The sequence below is a fragment of the Festucalex cinctus genome, chromosome 1 (assembly GCF_051991245.1).
Source record: "Festucalex cinctus isolate MCC-2025b chromosome 1, RoL_Fcin_1.0, whole genome shotgun sequence".
NCBI lineage: Eukaryota > Metazoa > Chordata > Actinopteri > Syngnathiformes > Syngnathidae > Festucalex > Festucalex cinctus.
This window is the reverse complement of record NC_135411.1, coordinates 31,169,370-31,184,744: the sequence shown is the minus strand read 5'-3', so window position 1 is coordinate 31,184,744 and position 15,375 is coordinate 31,169,370. Positions and strand designations below refer to the sequence as shown.

At 42.6% G+C, this 15,375-nt stretch overlaps 2 protein-coding genes across 7 annotated transcripts in view; one reads left to right on the top strand and one right to left on the bottom strand.

Moving 5' to 3' along the window:
- The window catches only part of glis2b (GLIS family zinc finger 2b), a 37,840-nt gene extending 32,787 nt beyond the window's left edge, over window positions 1-5,053 (top strand). For both annotated transcript variants that reach the window (XM_077528709.1, XM_077528698.1), the window contains exons 2-7: window positions 1,295-1,480; window positions 1,564-1,688; window positions 3,617-3,772; window positions 3,844-3,977; window positions 4,055-4,173; window positions 4,247-5,053. In XM_077528709.1, the coding sequence (XP_077384835.1) occupies window positions 1,303-1,480; window positions 1,564-1,688; window positions 3,617-3,772; window positions 3,844-3,977; window positions 4,055-4,173; window positions 4,247-4,989 (1,455 nt within the window). In that variant the 5' untranslated portion in view covers window positions 1,295-1,302 and the 3' untranslated portion in view covers window positions 4,990-5,053. The remainder of the gene's footprint in view (window positions 1-1,294; window positions 1,481-1,563; window positions 1,689-3,616; window positions 3,773-3,843; window positions 3,978-4,054; window positions 4,174-4,246) is intronic.
- A 3,402-nt stretch (window positions 5,054-8,455) lies between these two features.
- Window positions 8,456-15,375, bottom strand: part of LOC144023334 (mitochondrial import inner membrane translocase subunit TIM16-like) — a 113,030-nt gene continuing 106,110 nt past the window's right edge. For 3 of the 5 annotated variants that reach the window (XM_077528650.1, XM_077528658.1, XM_077528642.1), the window contains 3 exons: window positions 15,264-15,355; window positions 15,053-15,139; window positions 13,102-14,157 (listed from right to left, as the gene is read on the bottom strand). In XM_077528650.1, the coding sequence (XP_077384776.1) occupies window positions 14,149-14,157; window positions 15,053-15,139; window positions 15,264-15,355 (188 nt within the window). In that variant the 3' untranslated portion in view covers window positions 13,102-14,148. Of the gene's footprint in view, window positions 8,642-8,881; window positions 8,948-9,648; window positions 9,786-11,503; window positions 11,589-12,347; window positions 12,467-13,101; window positions 14,158-15,052; window positions 15,140-15,263; window positions 15,356-15,375 lie in introns of those variants that run through there. The other 2 variants (XM_077528674.1, XM_077528665.1) reach the window with 2 other exon arrangements.

The window sequence follows — 15,375 nt, the reverse complement described above, 5'->3', positions numbered from 1 at the left end:
CACGGCGGGAAGTGGTCGGCGACGGAGCTGCCGGACCGCAGCTGTGCGGAGTGGGGATTGGCCAAAAAATTGACGCGTCCGGAGCACGCAATCAAGACGCACCGCAGACGCACCGCACACGCAACCGGTGTAAACCTGAGGTTATACTGCACCCTTGCTTAGAAGCTTATATGTGTCTTTGTTTTGCATTTGATAGAATTGACAAACATGCCTCTATTACTCCAAATATTAGCGCTCTTTAAAGATAAGCGTGTATGGTATGCGTCTTCCAATGTAAACATTTTTCGTGTTATCCCCAAAATAAAAGTTTTCGTTTTTTGAATTTTGAGATTAAGTAAACTTATTTCATATCGGAACATAGTGTCTTTTTTTTTTTTTTTTTAACATTTGTTAATTTTGTATTGTAAGTGACTTTTTCCACAAAAACAGCATGTGGGCTACAACTGCCTTTTCTTAAATTTTTGGATATTTGTATCGATTCAATTCGATTAATAAATGAGAATCTTGATTCTTTTATGAATCGATTTTTTGGCACACCCCTAGGTAATACTGCCCTTTATATTAACTAGCCATTGTTTCTTAGGCTTCTTTAATGATTCCAATGGTTTCCGTGAGCACCATTCCATTCATGATGATGTCGGTAGGGGAACTGAGAGTGACATCTCGATGAAGTGCCCTGGCCACAACCCTCAGGCTGGGTCTAGAGGTCAGTGTGTTTAGGGGAAGGAGGTGGTGGAGTTGGTGCAGCTGAACTTAAAAGCCCGGGGCGGTGGGGGTTTACCAGTGGGGTCTAAAAGGTCTGTAGGGTCTGAAGGTACATAGTGTGAGGTTGGTGGGGCTGATGTGACAGGGTGCTGGGGCCTGGTGGGGGGGGCGGTCTGGCTGAAGGGTGGGTTGGTCAAGTTTGGTGGTGAGGGCGACCATCTGGATTGGATTGTAGACATTCCTCAGAAAGAGTGTGCGAGTAAAGGTCAAGATGGGAAAACTGGGAGGGGTGGAGGGGGGGATTTTCTTGGATCGCCGTGTTTGTTTTTCTTTAGCTTACTCAGTGTTTCGGTTTACAATTGCGGTCAGTTTACCATTGTTGGAGAAAAATACTCCCCCAGCGGGACAGTGGAATTCCAGATACACTTAACCTGGCAAATAACACAGGTGCATTTCATTATCACTCACAGTATGACTCAAGAATGTGCCATTTTACTGCATACTAAGCGCTTTACGAAGACATCTGACTGTCCTTTACTGGACCCTTTTGGTCTAACTTGGACCCTATGTATCTGCAATGTTTGTGCAGGTGTGGCCATGCTTTCCCTGGACAAGCCTCTGGACCTGAAGCTCCCTCGGCGGACCAATGGGCGGGACCGGGGGTCGTGCTCACCCCCCCTCTCGCCGTTGATACCCAAAAGGGCTCGCCATCTCTGCATGACGGATGACGGTACAGCGGTCATGGGTCCCACCTCCCCGGCATCCCCGCACACAGGTGGTCATCCACCTGTCCTAAGCAGAATAGCAACCCTCACTTAGAACTTACTTGACATGCGGATTTTTCTATGGCTGTCTTAGGTATGCAGGTAGTCTCCCACCACCGAACTGATACCCCCACACCTCCTGCAGTGGATCTGAGCATGTCTCCCTCCTCCCTTCGTCACACACCCACCTCACCTGAAATGACCTACGCTCCCGCAGTGGTGAGGACCTGTACCTGTGCCAACCTCTGGAAGTTGTTCAAAAATAATCAACACTATGAAAACAAATCAAGCCAACACTGCGAGATAATGTAGTTGGAAGTCAAACCATCGCAGTACTTTTATGTGGGATTGGGCTGTGGGGGCAGCAGTTTTAGCAGAGAAGCCCAGACTTCCCTGTCCCCAGGCCACTTCATCCAGCTTTTCTGGGGCCGGGGTGGGGGATGCTGAGGTTGTCCTTTGGCCAGCTGGGAGATGTAGCCTCTCCAGCGTTTCCGTGGTTGTCCTTCGGGGCCTCTTCCTGGTGAGACGTGCCCAGAACACCTCACCAGGGAGGCGCCCAGGAGGAATCCTAATCAGATGCCCGCGCTACCTCATCTGGCTCCTCTTAATGCAGAGGAGCAGCGGTTTGACTATCCCCTATCTCTAAGGGAGAGTCCGGACACCCTGCAGAGAAAAATCATTTTGGTTGCTTGTATCCAGGGATCTTGTTCTTTTGGTCATGACCCACATCTCTTGGCCATCAGTCAGGGTAGGAACATATATCGACTGGTCGATAAATCGAGAGCTTTGTCTTTTGGCTCAGCATCTTCTTCACAACGACAGACAAAGGCCACGAGATACACATTTACAAATGGAAAAGGGCTCATGCGAAGAGTAGCAGGCCCCTCTGGTGTCGCCCGCGGTTGTGGATCGTGGCAATGCTCGAGCCAGTAATTTGATTTCAGACGCAAGTAGAGAGTGTTGTCTGTAGAATGGTCCTCTGTCTGAAAGACGCTGCAGTCTAACGCTAATCGACCTTAATGCAGTAGTGAATTCATAATTACAGTGAATACTTGTATGAAAAACACTTCTACGCCATAAATATAAAACAATCAATTGAAAAACATTAAGTGTGCCAGTAACTGGATGTGCCTTCTTGTGCCACATAACCACATATTCCACCACCACGGTGCTAGTTCATTTGTTCCGGTAGAAAATATGTGCTATGGTATGCTTGCCTTGTGCAAATCCTTGATTGCTTGACAGAATTGTCACTCCCATGTTATGTTGGTTACACTATTTACATAGTCATCAAAAACACGCCTACAAACCATGTGGTGGAAACGCAAGCCTGATTAGGCTTTACTGAATTGAACCCCATAGTGGAAGCTTACCAGTATCAGTCACTTACAAGGGGTGCAAAGTGTGAGTGTGTCTGCTTTACGCTTCCTGTGTCCCAAATAAGATCCTCTGTCTGTGCAAGTCTCATTCATTAGTATGAAGCATGCGTGTGTGTATGTACATGTATAATCCGATTAAGGACAAGGTGGAGCCACATGCCGAGTAATTCATTTGCCTCTCAATTGAATTGAGACAAGCTGGCTGGAAGCATTCAGCCACCCCCGCGTCCCACCGAGATAGCTCCCGTCGCCGCAAAACAGTCTGCACTTAAGTTGACCCCACATGGAGGCAAGTAGGACGCCGTCTCTCCATCTTACATCACAACAACATCTCAGTCTCGCATGGCGAGGCAGAGATGAGCGGGCTAAATTGCTATTCCCAAATTTGTCACAGCCACGTGACTAACATAGCTGCGAGCCAGCAAGACAATGAGCTCCAAGAGCCATTTTCGACTATAGTTTTCTAGTGCCATCACTTCAGGTACATCCACTTAGAGCATTTGTTCCCCTCCTTCAGTTACGCCATATTTGTAATGTTTGAGTGTGTGAGTCCTAGCTGAGGTTCTGAGAATCTCACAGCTCTCAGGCTGAGCACAGAGATGAAGGGCGATTTTGTGACTGCATAAAGAAAGGAAGTAGATGTTCGGGAAAGAAAAAAAAAAAAAAGCTCCAGTAGCAACCATTTTCTCAGTATACTGACTTCTGGAACAAAATATAACGAGTGCAGTTGACTGGTCTTGATCTTATTGATTGCATTTTGCTCCCTAGAATTCGCAGCTGTCGCAAGCCTTTCAGTTTTTTGTGCCAATCGGAGCTGGGGCAGGACTTCACCTGCCATCATCCATGTTCATCGGCCACACGAGCGATAAAAGGGCCTCCCCGGACCTCTCGTCAGATGAACAGCTGGCTTGCCGCTGGAAGAAGGTGCGACTCAGAATGCGGAGTTTCCGTGTCTCCTCATAAATGAATTAAAAAAAATGTTTTGTTTTCTACAGTGCCACCTGCTCTTTGACTCTCTTCAAGACCTTGTGGACCATGTCAACGACTTCCATGTCAAGCCCGAGAAGGAGACAGGGTACTGCTGCCATTGGGAAGGCTGCGCTCGCAAAGGGAGGGGGTTCAACGCCAGGTGAGTGCCTCACATTGGCAACATGAATTGGTGCCAAGAAGATGCTGAAGTTGATATGGCGGTTTGAACCCCCGCAGGTACAAGATGCTCATCCACATCCGCACGCACACCAACGAGAAGCCTCACCGATGTCCCACCTGCAACAAGAGCTTCTCACGCCTCGAGAACCTCAAGATACACAATCGCTCACACACAGGTCAGCGGCGGAAGCACGGCCAGTCCTTTCTTACCAGATCGGGTCCAAACTTAACCTTTCAACTCTCGTGCAGGTGAAAAGCCCTACATATGTCCGTATGAGGGCTGCAACAAGCGCTACTCCAACTCAAGCGATCGTTTCAAACATACGCGCACGCACTACGTGGACAAGCCCTACTATTGCAAGATGGTGGGCTGCCTGAAGCGCTACACAGACCCCAGTTCTCTTCGCAAGCACATCAAGGCCCACGGCCACTTTGTGACTCAGGAGCAGGGATCGCCGGGCGGGGTGGGGTCCTTGCTGAAGGGAAGTCAAAGCGGGGGTTTTGCGAGCGGAGGGCCTAAGGATTCAGAGATGTCCTACGTGAGTGGGGCTCACATTATCATTCCAGGGGCGGGGGCCGCTCTCCTGGGTGCCCGCACTCTTCAGGGCCTGGGTGGCTCTCTTCCCTTGTCCCCCCTCAGTCCTCGGCCCCTGGACCTCAGCACACTGGCTTGCCCTAGCACCCCTCCAGGCAGCTTAGGAGCTGCTTCCATCCTGTCATTCAATGGCTCGCCGCTAGGCTTGGCCAAATCGCCGCTGCTCTCCACGGCGTTGGCCTCTTCAACGTTAGGCATGCCCATGATGCCCATGCTGGGGGCAGGCGCCGATCGCAGGGCTCCGAGCCTGCTGCCCAAAAAGGGTCGAGTTGTGGAGGCTGAGAACGAGGTGACTGGGGGGGTGCTTAACCTTTCCACAGGAGGGTCTCATGATCCCTTGTCCTGGGTGGTCATCCCCCCAGGCACTGTGGTGCTCAAGCCAGCTGTGGTCAACTGATACACATACACACGCATTCCAGAAGAACTCAGGGGGTCGGGATGGGAGGGTGAACGTGCGGGCGGTCAAGGGTGGTGGTGGGGAAATCGCCTCACACAATAGCTTCAAAGAGTGTAGAATATGTACAACAATATGGAGACTTAGACGACACTACATTTTATGAGTTGTAGAACGCAGGCCTCTTTTGTTGTGGAGGGGCTCAAGAATATTTGTATAACAGCCTTGACAAGGGCTCCTTGTTTTATACTTTAGTCATTCCTTGTTTGTTGGTTCTGTGGACGGAGCCCATGAACGTGAAAGTCTTATACAAGTCCTTCAATTATTTCCAGTATTTATAAAAGATTATCGACCGTGTGCCTCTAGCCAAGCAGCGAGATAGACAAACCCCGCAAAGAAACACAATGACGCACTCTGCGCTGGGCAAATGTGCACGTTGTTTACTTTTTTTTTTTTTTTTTTTTTAACATTTAACTTACAGGCTTCTGTGTTTCGCACGGTTCAGACAAGCTTGCCAGACCAAAGCAAGTGAACGTAACGCGTCTTAAACGGTTCAGTTACACACAGCACTTAAATAGTTAGTCATAAAACCTCAAAACTGCTGCTAACCTCATATAGTGCGACTGGGAGCAAGTCTCTTTGTTTGACAATCGATCCCCATTTTGGGGAGACCAACCAACATGGACCGGTCTGGTCCAGGCATTCTATATTGCTTTTACAACCATCTTGAGGACAGACCAACGGTGTTACATCACCTGGCAAAGACCAATAATCACTTCCTCTTGAGAAAATGTAAGGCACTGCTGTTTGGCTCCCCCCAGTGGCAGGATGAGATGCACAACATGCCATTGGACAGAATTGGCACCTTTTTTTTTTCTTTTTTTTTGCTCCTGGATTGTCCAGCTGCTTTCCCGTAATGGAATCAACTCGGCCAGTTTGTGTATGAAAGGCCCTCTGTGGTGATAAACAGTGCTGTCTTGTGTTTTCTTAAAGAGTGACCCTTGCTGAAAAGCAGCTGTGAAAAACAGATGGCCGTCCACTAACAGCTTCACCAAGTTGGTGGAAGTTTTGTCCTGCGTTCCACAAACTGGGCCAAAAATAGTAAAATAGGTAAAGTGGGTTTTTAATATTAGGCATGAGGAGTGAGGGTGGGGTGGGGGTGTCCAAACTTTCAGTGCCAAGTCCGGCTGGACTGACAATGAAGCCACACTATTGCAAACTGCCTCATTTGAACAAAAAGTCTTACCATAGTTTGATTAAGCGGTCACCATGCACTTAACATAGATGTCATTTCTTCCTCTACATTTTATGAAATGTTAGTCAACTTTAATTGGGGGGGGCAAAATGACTGAGGAGAGGCAGGGAGGATCGACAAAACGCTTCCTCAATCTGTTCCATTGGAAGCCTTTCCTTGGCCGGTGTCCACTTCTAGAAATTTGTTGTTGACATCTTACACACATACATATATATATATATATATATATATATATATATATATATATATATATATATATATATATATATATACACTTTTTTTTTTTTTTTTTTTGTCTATAATGTTTGGACGAGACATTCTTTTTCTGATGTTGAATTTGCTTCTCTTGTTCTGTGTAAAAGCTGCTCTGATTTTAGCTCCTCTGCTATCTTGAGGCAGAGTCTTTATGAGGTTGAGGAGGTGGGTGGTGGTGGTCTGGGATTCCCCTGTTGAAATCCAGATTTGAAAAATATAAGTGCTGCTCACATGGATGAACAAATCAAACAAGCAAGGTTATAGGTTGTAAAACTCCTTCAAGGTCAAGGAAGTGAATGCTGTATCCCGATTAGTCCCTGGGAACTTCTTGCTTTCCAAGGAGCAAAAAAAAAAAGAAAAAAGTGTAGCAATCTCAGTTCTTAGCTTCTGTTGGTACACACAGACATTTAACTCCCTCCCCTGGCCTAGATAAGAGGAAATAGCGTCATTACAAATCATTTGAGGCCAGTCCTTTGGCTGAAGAGAATCTCTCGGCATGATTGATGTTACCAGAAGCAGGTGGTAAGTAGGCTTGATGTTTCAGTTCCCATGGCAACAGTGAATCCCACAGATGCAGTAGCGGATTTCCTCCTCCTCTTCTTGACAGCATCTCCTCGGCAGGTTAAGATGAGGACAGCCTCAACTCGGCAGCAGATCTATGTGAAATGACGCGAATCCTCACAGGATTTACACGCTTTCCATATCAAATAAGCTTCAGTCCTTAATTTAACCCTTTGAGTTCCGTCTGTAACAAAGTTGCACTTTTTTTTTTTTTTTGTATTATCCCATCGTAGGCGGCTTGTAATGTACTCCGTGTAGAACTTCATTCATGGAGTCACATTTGTAAAATATCCACTGAATTTTATACCTTCAAAAAGCGGTACGTGCTCCAGGAGATTTTGAACTACTCCCGAGTGATGTGTTTTCACAAGCTCAGTCAGTGCCATTTTAAAAACAGGTGCCATTGACTGGAATGCTCGGTGTTGCACAAAAGAGTGCATAGGTAAGACTAAGGCCAGTTGAGGCCTGTTTCAAGTTCTGTTTTTCTTTTTTTGCACATTTGAATTGAGATATTCTGACAGTATTTTCATTTTTCCAAGTGCCTTTTTTACTTTAGGTAAAATATAGAAGTTAAACATTATATGGTGTTAAAAAAAAAAGAGCAGATTTTATGAAATATATTTTTTTTCCTGGTTTCATGTTCTGTGGTCGAACATGCAATAATTTGAGTTGTTAAAAGTCTCCAATTGCTACAACATAGCAGCATTCTCCTGTTTTAGAGGAATTTTATTACGATATAAAAAAATATGTCAATGAAAAGAACTGTTTAATAAAGTTGTGTTTGATACAAGTTGTGTTCTCATGCATGATCTTTTATGCAGGTAATCTATCCATCCATTAACTGAACCGCTTATCCTCATGAGAGGTTCTGGGCGTGTGAGAGCCTATCCCAGCTGGCTTTAGCAAGGCACACATAGACAAACAACCATTCACACTCACAATCAAATAGGTTAATTGAACACTGAACTATCCCAAGAAGGAGTATTATTTCCACATCAACAAGAAAAATAAATATCTTACATTACTAGAATGCTGTTTTCTTCCCAAGATAAAAGGCAGTCAGCCAGTGGCGAGAGGCCAGAATAGCAGTTCTATGCTCCCTCTTACGTATTCCATTTAAGAGGTGGGCGTGGGCAGCATCTTTTGGAAAGAACTGGAGATGTTTGAGAGATTGACTCCAAAGTTAAGTGCATTACAGTAACCCAGCCACAACGTAATGAAAGCGTGGAATACTGTGTCAAAGTGTTGCTGCGGACGACAGCGAAGGGCAGCTGCCTGCGGTATAAAATGTTGAACTTAACTTCCTCAGCAATTTGATGATACATTTCAAATCGCAGTCTAATTGAAAGCCAATTGGTAAACTGCTGACATTGAGGACGTTACAGAAAAAGTGGTCAGTTAGAGAAAAGGTGAAATTTATTAGGGTATAATTTACAGGGGGCGCGCGGGGAGGGGGGAACGCGATTGTGGTTTCCGACTTCATGTTTCCGTGTTTTGCTGTGATTCCTGCCTTTGTTGTTGTCGTTGCTGTTCTTGTGCTTCGATATTTAGTTCCTCATCTAGACGCTCTTTAGCCCGCACCACCTGCACACAGAGACAAAGTCACAGTGGACATGAAGGACGGCCTCTAACAGAACAACACGTCTGGGATATGTAGTGTGGGGTGAGGGTCTTATTGACATCAGTTAATGGTTTTCAATAATTGCTTCAGTTTTCCCAACAATTACAAGTTGCCACTTCACATTTGAGTACTACTTATTAAAGTGCGGCATCACCACAGCAACAGAGAAAAGTGCCTCGCAGCAAAAGCTCAAGCACACTTACCTTAGATTGTAAGTAAAATGAACCACCCACAGACTTGTCGTTGACTTTGAAGAGATGTTCATAGTTCTGGAATAGAATTCAGATAAATAGTTGTCATTGTGAGGGTGATTTCAAGCTAAGAACGTTTTCAGTTTTCTTCTTATTAAATCTTCCAAAAAGTGGTTACATTCTTTTTACTAGGGGTGTTAAAAAAAATCGATTCGGCGATATATCGCGATACTACATCGCGCGATTCTCGAATCGATTCAATAATCGGCAGAATCGATTTTTTTTTTTTTTTTTTTTTTTTTTAGGATTCACACCTTGAGCATGGAAGAATGTTATATGAACGGCACATTAAGCCTTAATATTTTTATTTTAATGCTGTTCAAATGTGAAACAGATTGCAAACTGTTTGTGTACAGTGGCTCACGGTTATAAGCCTCAGTTTTAGATAAATATATTCATACAAATCTTACAGTGTACATGTACAAATTTACTGATAGTATTTTCTAAATTTGAATGGAAAAAAATCGCAACAATCGACTTATAAATTCGTATCGGGATTAATCGGTATCGAATCGAATCATGACCTGTGAATCGTGATACGAATCGAATCGTCAGGTACTAGGCAATTCACACCCCTACTTTTTACATTTGTTGGATAATTGTTAATAAGCAGTACTGAGGGGCAAAATGCTTCAAAATGAAAACAAAATGGATGTCAAGCATCATTTCACATGTTAGAGGTTACAGATCATGTTGGTCTTGTGCCACTTTTTTCTTACCTTCTGGATTTCCTCTGGTTCGAGCTTGGAGACGTTGAGAATCTGCTGGGCCTCTTGTAAGCTCATCCCAGAGATGTTGGTAGCGGCTGCGGAATGCTGACCAGTGCTGCTTCGCGCTCGTGCTGCTGCCTGACTTGCTGCAAAGACGACGAAGAGACGACAACACCATCTTAAAATGATGGTTTCAAAATCACACCGAACTTTGTGGGGAAAAGGTTTTAAATGAATACATTTGCACAATATGGGGCGGCACTGTGAAAGAGTGGTTAGTAGTAGTACATCTGCCTCACATGCAGTAGAAGATTGCATTTGTGAAAAATATGGCCACTGAGTTAAAGTTAAGACTTGGATGGGCAACTGGCAACCCAACGTGGCCTGCGATTACACTGAGTGGGCCCCGATTAACAAAAAATAAAACCATTAAAAGTATTATTATTATTTTTTTTTAATTATAAACATTTTTTCTTTAGCGGACCCCTGCATATTTGTGGTTCGGCACACTGAGTACCAATTCACTGATTTTTAATTTTGTAAATTTATATTATTTATTTATTGTATTTATTTTAATTTTTTTATTTTTTATTTTTTATTTTTTTTTGGGGGGGGGGGCTGACATCCATTTCTTGTGGAATTTTGAAGAAGGTTTTTGTTTAAACAGAAAAAAATATACAGTTTCACTATTCTCCGGCCAGCACGTATTTTGTCTGTATTTAAAGTGACAGTGTTTAATCTTTAGCACCATCTAGTGGTGAACTAATAATTCATTAAATTTAAAACCTATTGATTTCAATAATATGCAAAAAAAATAATAATAATTCTATCACATCAACGTACTTTTTTTTTTTTTTTTTTTTTTTTTTTTTTTTAAATATAAATAGAGTAATCACTAATTGTATTAGATGGCTGGAGTCTCACTTTTCAAGAGGCTCAAAGGACAACTTTGTGAACGTAGTTAGCACCGGTGGTGCTTGCATGCATCAAGTGTCGGACCCAGTGGGTCGACCGCCACCTACCTTCCACAGCTGGGGCCTGCAGATGGTCGTCATTGAGTCCCATGATTTGGGCTGTCATCACTTGTCACCTTTATGCTTTGTTCTTGTAAGTTTTTACTAGTTGTCTTTTTACTAGCTTCTCCCGCGAGCTGCCCTTTTTAGTAACTCCAGCATATGGTTCCGACTAACTCCTGCTAGCCACTCTTGTTAGCCGCGGCGGCTAAATCCAGCTTGCTTCATCTTTCAGTATCACTCGTCGGGCTTCACACCGGCTTCCAAGTCACCGTCGATCGCCAAAATGCTCGTTTGTTCACACAAATTACGGAAATTGGTAGTAGGCTTGCGATGTGTGGTTTCTCTGAGTCACAGTAGTGTGCTTGCCGACATTTAAATGCTCAACTATTTCATAATGTCACTTTAAAATGTCATTTTTTTGTCATACATTTGTTTAGGATGTATGTGGTCCCAGGTGGCCTCCAGTAGCACTGAGGAAACATTGTGGCGCCCTCCATCATTTGAGTTAAACGATGAATAAAAGAGGCCCAAGGATGGAGCCCTGTGGAACAGCTGTGATACTGTGGAAGAACTGAACTAGTTGAAGGCTGATTGGTTGGTGATTTAGGGGAGAGGGGCTGATGCCAAATCAAAAGAGCCTACTGAGGATGATGGGGTGTTAGATATTCTTAAAAAGATTGGGAGAAAAAAAACCTGTGCTTTTAGGGGCATTAATGGCATTTCAATTCATTTAATTGGAGAAGTAGCAATTGATGCACTGGTAAATTCGATACAACCCGCATCACATGTACAGGAAGTGGTGATTTCAGCCATCGTAAGGTTATTTAATGTTGAAATATGAAGCGTACCTGCGTATTCCTGCTGTAGGGCCCGAGCGAAAGCACGGCCCACCACCTGAACCCCCATCACGATGACTTGAGCTAAATACTTAGCCTGTGGAATTAAGACATAATAAATAAATAAGACTTGTAATGTGGCCTGGTGGATAAGGCATTAGGCTGGAATCCTTCAGAATGTGGGTTCAAATACAGGCACAGCCCTTACAGAATAGTGCCCACTCATGCTTTTGCCCTGCGATTGGCTGTCAACCAATCCAGGGTGTCCCCCGCCTACTGCCCAGAGCTAGCTGAGATGGGCGCCAGCACCCCCCGCGACCCTTGTGAGGAATAAGCGGTCAAGAAAATGGATGGATGGATAAATAAATAAGATCAAATGGATGAATTAGCACATTAGCTGTCTTCCAAAACTATCTATTATGCACACTAGTTGGCCAAATTTGGCATACTTGTGGGAGAACTGCATGTTACTGGAAAGGCAAAACTGGGCACTAGAGGACATCTGCGCTCTACTAACAGTACTAGTTCAGTGCTATACGTTAATTAGTAGAATTGTATGGCACTAGTAGTATAAAGTTGTCAACTCGAGCAGTTTTTCATCACGAGTAACACCTAGTTGCCAAACCAGTGCAGAAATGTCAAGACTGTGGTGGTGGAGGGGGACACCAGTACTCGAAAAAGTCATTAAATAATCAGTAATTGTCTTTAATAGTTCATCAGTAAACGTCTTTAAATTAAACCTGAAGGCGACGGTCATTTTCCATTATTTTAACAAACGCTAAGCTACGACACCGTGTACATTAACAAACAGCGTTCACATAAATCATTAACGTAATTAAATAATGCATTTTCTTACCATTTCGCCGTCGTAATACGTATTTTGGAGGACGAAGGTCCCGATTTCACATGCAGGAAGAGCATTGAAGGTTACGCGGTGTGTCAAAGTTCATGGAAGGGCTGCTCACGTTTTAGCATTTCGACACCTCCAGGCGGGGAGGGAGAACTGCAGCTTGGTTTTCATGCCATGCAGTTAACATTTCTCCCCTGTATTTTAAAAACCTGAGTGTACCAAATTACTTGACGCGCGCCTTTACTATACTATACTAACTTGGTGTATACGAAAAAATGCTATATATTTACAACAATGGTTACAGTTATTGCTATTATAAAGTGTGCGTTTATATTTTTGTATGACTGTATACGTGTACGTACATTTTTGTACTCAATCACTGAAGGACAACCTCTTGTGAATATATGGTGAATGATGTTTAAACTTTTATTTATTTATTTTTAAGTTATTTTTAAAATGCAATTTTAAATGTGTTACTGTGAAGTGTAATAGACAAAGGTAACCCTTTAAATTTATTATAGGGAATCTAAGACACGGCTTGTATATATACAAGTGAAACAAGACATTTTAAAATTATTTAATTTTAAAAAGAGTTTATTGGTGCTAATCTCTTTGAATACGTTAATATATGATGTTTTTTGACAATGAAGCTGACCTTAAAAGTATGCAAATGATTCATTTCAAACTGAAACCTAGAGAAACGTTTATTACACTATAAAGTAGCATTGATGGTGATATTAACAACATGAGAACAAACAAACAGAATCAGACTAAATTTTAATTAATGTTAGACAATGCTGGAAAAACAAACGTGAAATTTATAACCATAAATTGTTATCCACTGAATAAAAAAATGATCCCAGTAGTATCCCAAAAATTACAAAGCATGGCATCTGAGTAGTAGAACAAGCAAATACATATTACAGTACAGTATATCATTGCACCAACACTGAGAACATTTGTAGTTCACATGCATCCATCGGAGGTTGTAAACAAACTCTGATCCAGTTGAGTGAAAACGACACACTGTCTATTATGGCTTAATTGTACATTTTGACTAATACTGTAATGTGATTTAAAAGACAAGTTGGAAATACTAAAACCTAGAATTAAATGTTCAGAAAATAAACATTTGGAGCAAAGCGTTATTAAAATAAGTCTTAAAAAGGAATGTAAAGCCCAAACTACCATACAAGAGAACATCCCTCTGTGTAGAAAATACTGAAATACAACTGTTAGAAATACAGTACTAATAGAAGAATAACCAGGAAAATTAGTAAAAGTTACAATGTAAAAAAATCCAGTTCATGGCCAAATATGAAGACTGGTGACCCTGTGGTATCCTTACAGTTGTGTGACGACACAATTGCCGCAGTATTTTATTTAAGAAACAGTAAACTTTTCTCAGTTAACAACTAGAACATAATGATCTTTTTTTTTTATATGCACAGAAGAGGAACCATCACACAAACTACACCCAATCAATAGTAAACACAATAAGTTAATGCCACTTTGTAAAACAGCTCCATGTTATTTAGAAAAAAATAAAATATGCAATTGATCTTACTGTTGTGTTTTTGTTGTTGTTTTTTTTTTTAAATCCCCGATGATTTTGCATTGGACATTGAATTCCTGAACGTTTACGTGACACATTTAAGACTTCCAGCTAACGTTGCAAAAAGTGACATTTCATAGAATAGACACAAAGATGGTCTTGCAATGTACAGATTTGTCGGAGTGAAGCTGGAATGCAGAGTGCATTTCACTGGAAGTGTGTGGGTGCTCCCTCTCCTCGCTCCGAGCGCTTTTAATCATCCTGTGAGACAGAAGATGAAGCTAATTAATTTGGAGCAAGCACATAATACATTGAAGAGGACATATTAAGAGAATTGACTTTTTAATTGCTTGTATATGGAAAGTTGGGTCTCTGAGTGCTGGCCCACCCATCAAGTGTGAATGTACCATTTTGTGTTTGGTGATGTGTCCATGTCCCACATACACCCAGTGTGCCATATGACCTGCTGACTCGCGGGCTCCGTTTCCTTTAAGCAATAAAAACCTTCCCCAAATAGATGGCTCCTTTTCCCCCATTAGTAAAAAATAAATAGAATATAATGACATTTTGTGACATATTTTTTCTTCAATTCAACTTCAAGTGCTTTCAGCTCCTCAGTAAGTCCCAGTAATATTAGCCATTCTTTGCAGAGGATCAAGAATTATATGCCTGTGGGTTTTGTTATACATTTTTGGTCTACATGTGCTGTTCCACAGTTTTTTAAATTTCAGGAATGGATTATCTGCAACACCAACGCATATTCATTTTTGTTCTTCCATGATAGAATTGATTGATCAACAAAATATTAAATTAATTTCCACTTCCAAACAAATCTGTTGAAATTTCATGCAATCGCATGCAAAAGATATTATGCTTGAATATGATACACCTCAAAAATTCCAAAATTCCCCATCTGTGCTTCCCACAGTCATTGACTGGAAAGTTTCTGTAAATTTACCAGAAATGTACCACCCCTTTTGAAAACCTATGCATGGAGTTGTGTCTGGTGCAGAAACTTGAGAATTGAAAACAGGTGACAATGAATCAAGGGTCCGACAAGTCTGACAAGCTGAATTTGAAAGAGGCAAAAACGTTACACATTTACAGCAACACAAAATTCATCATCCTCATCCTCACAGAAGTTTCTCACACTCACCCATTCGTCCTCATCGACCCCCTCAAAGGATTCCTGGGGCAACGGGTCATCCATGTTTCCCAGCTTGGCAACCATGGCCACCAGGAGCTGCGGCACATTTTGTGTCCAATTAGACAGCAGATATTAGATAACATGTGCACTATGATGATAGTTTCTGATGCAAATATGAGTCATATGAAATGTGTAAGCTTTTCTAACCGGTCCTCCTCACCTCCTCTTTTTTCTGCTCGTCAGTCTTCTCCTCCAAATAGAAAGACGAGGGCATGTACTTCCTCACCGGGGCCTCTTTGGGGGCTTCGCTTACTGACAACACATCAGCAAGA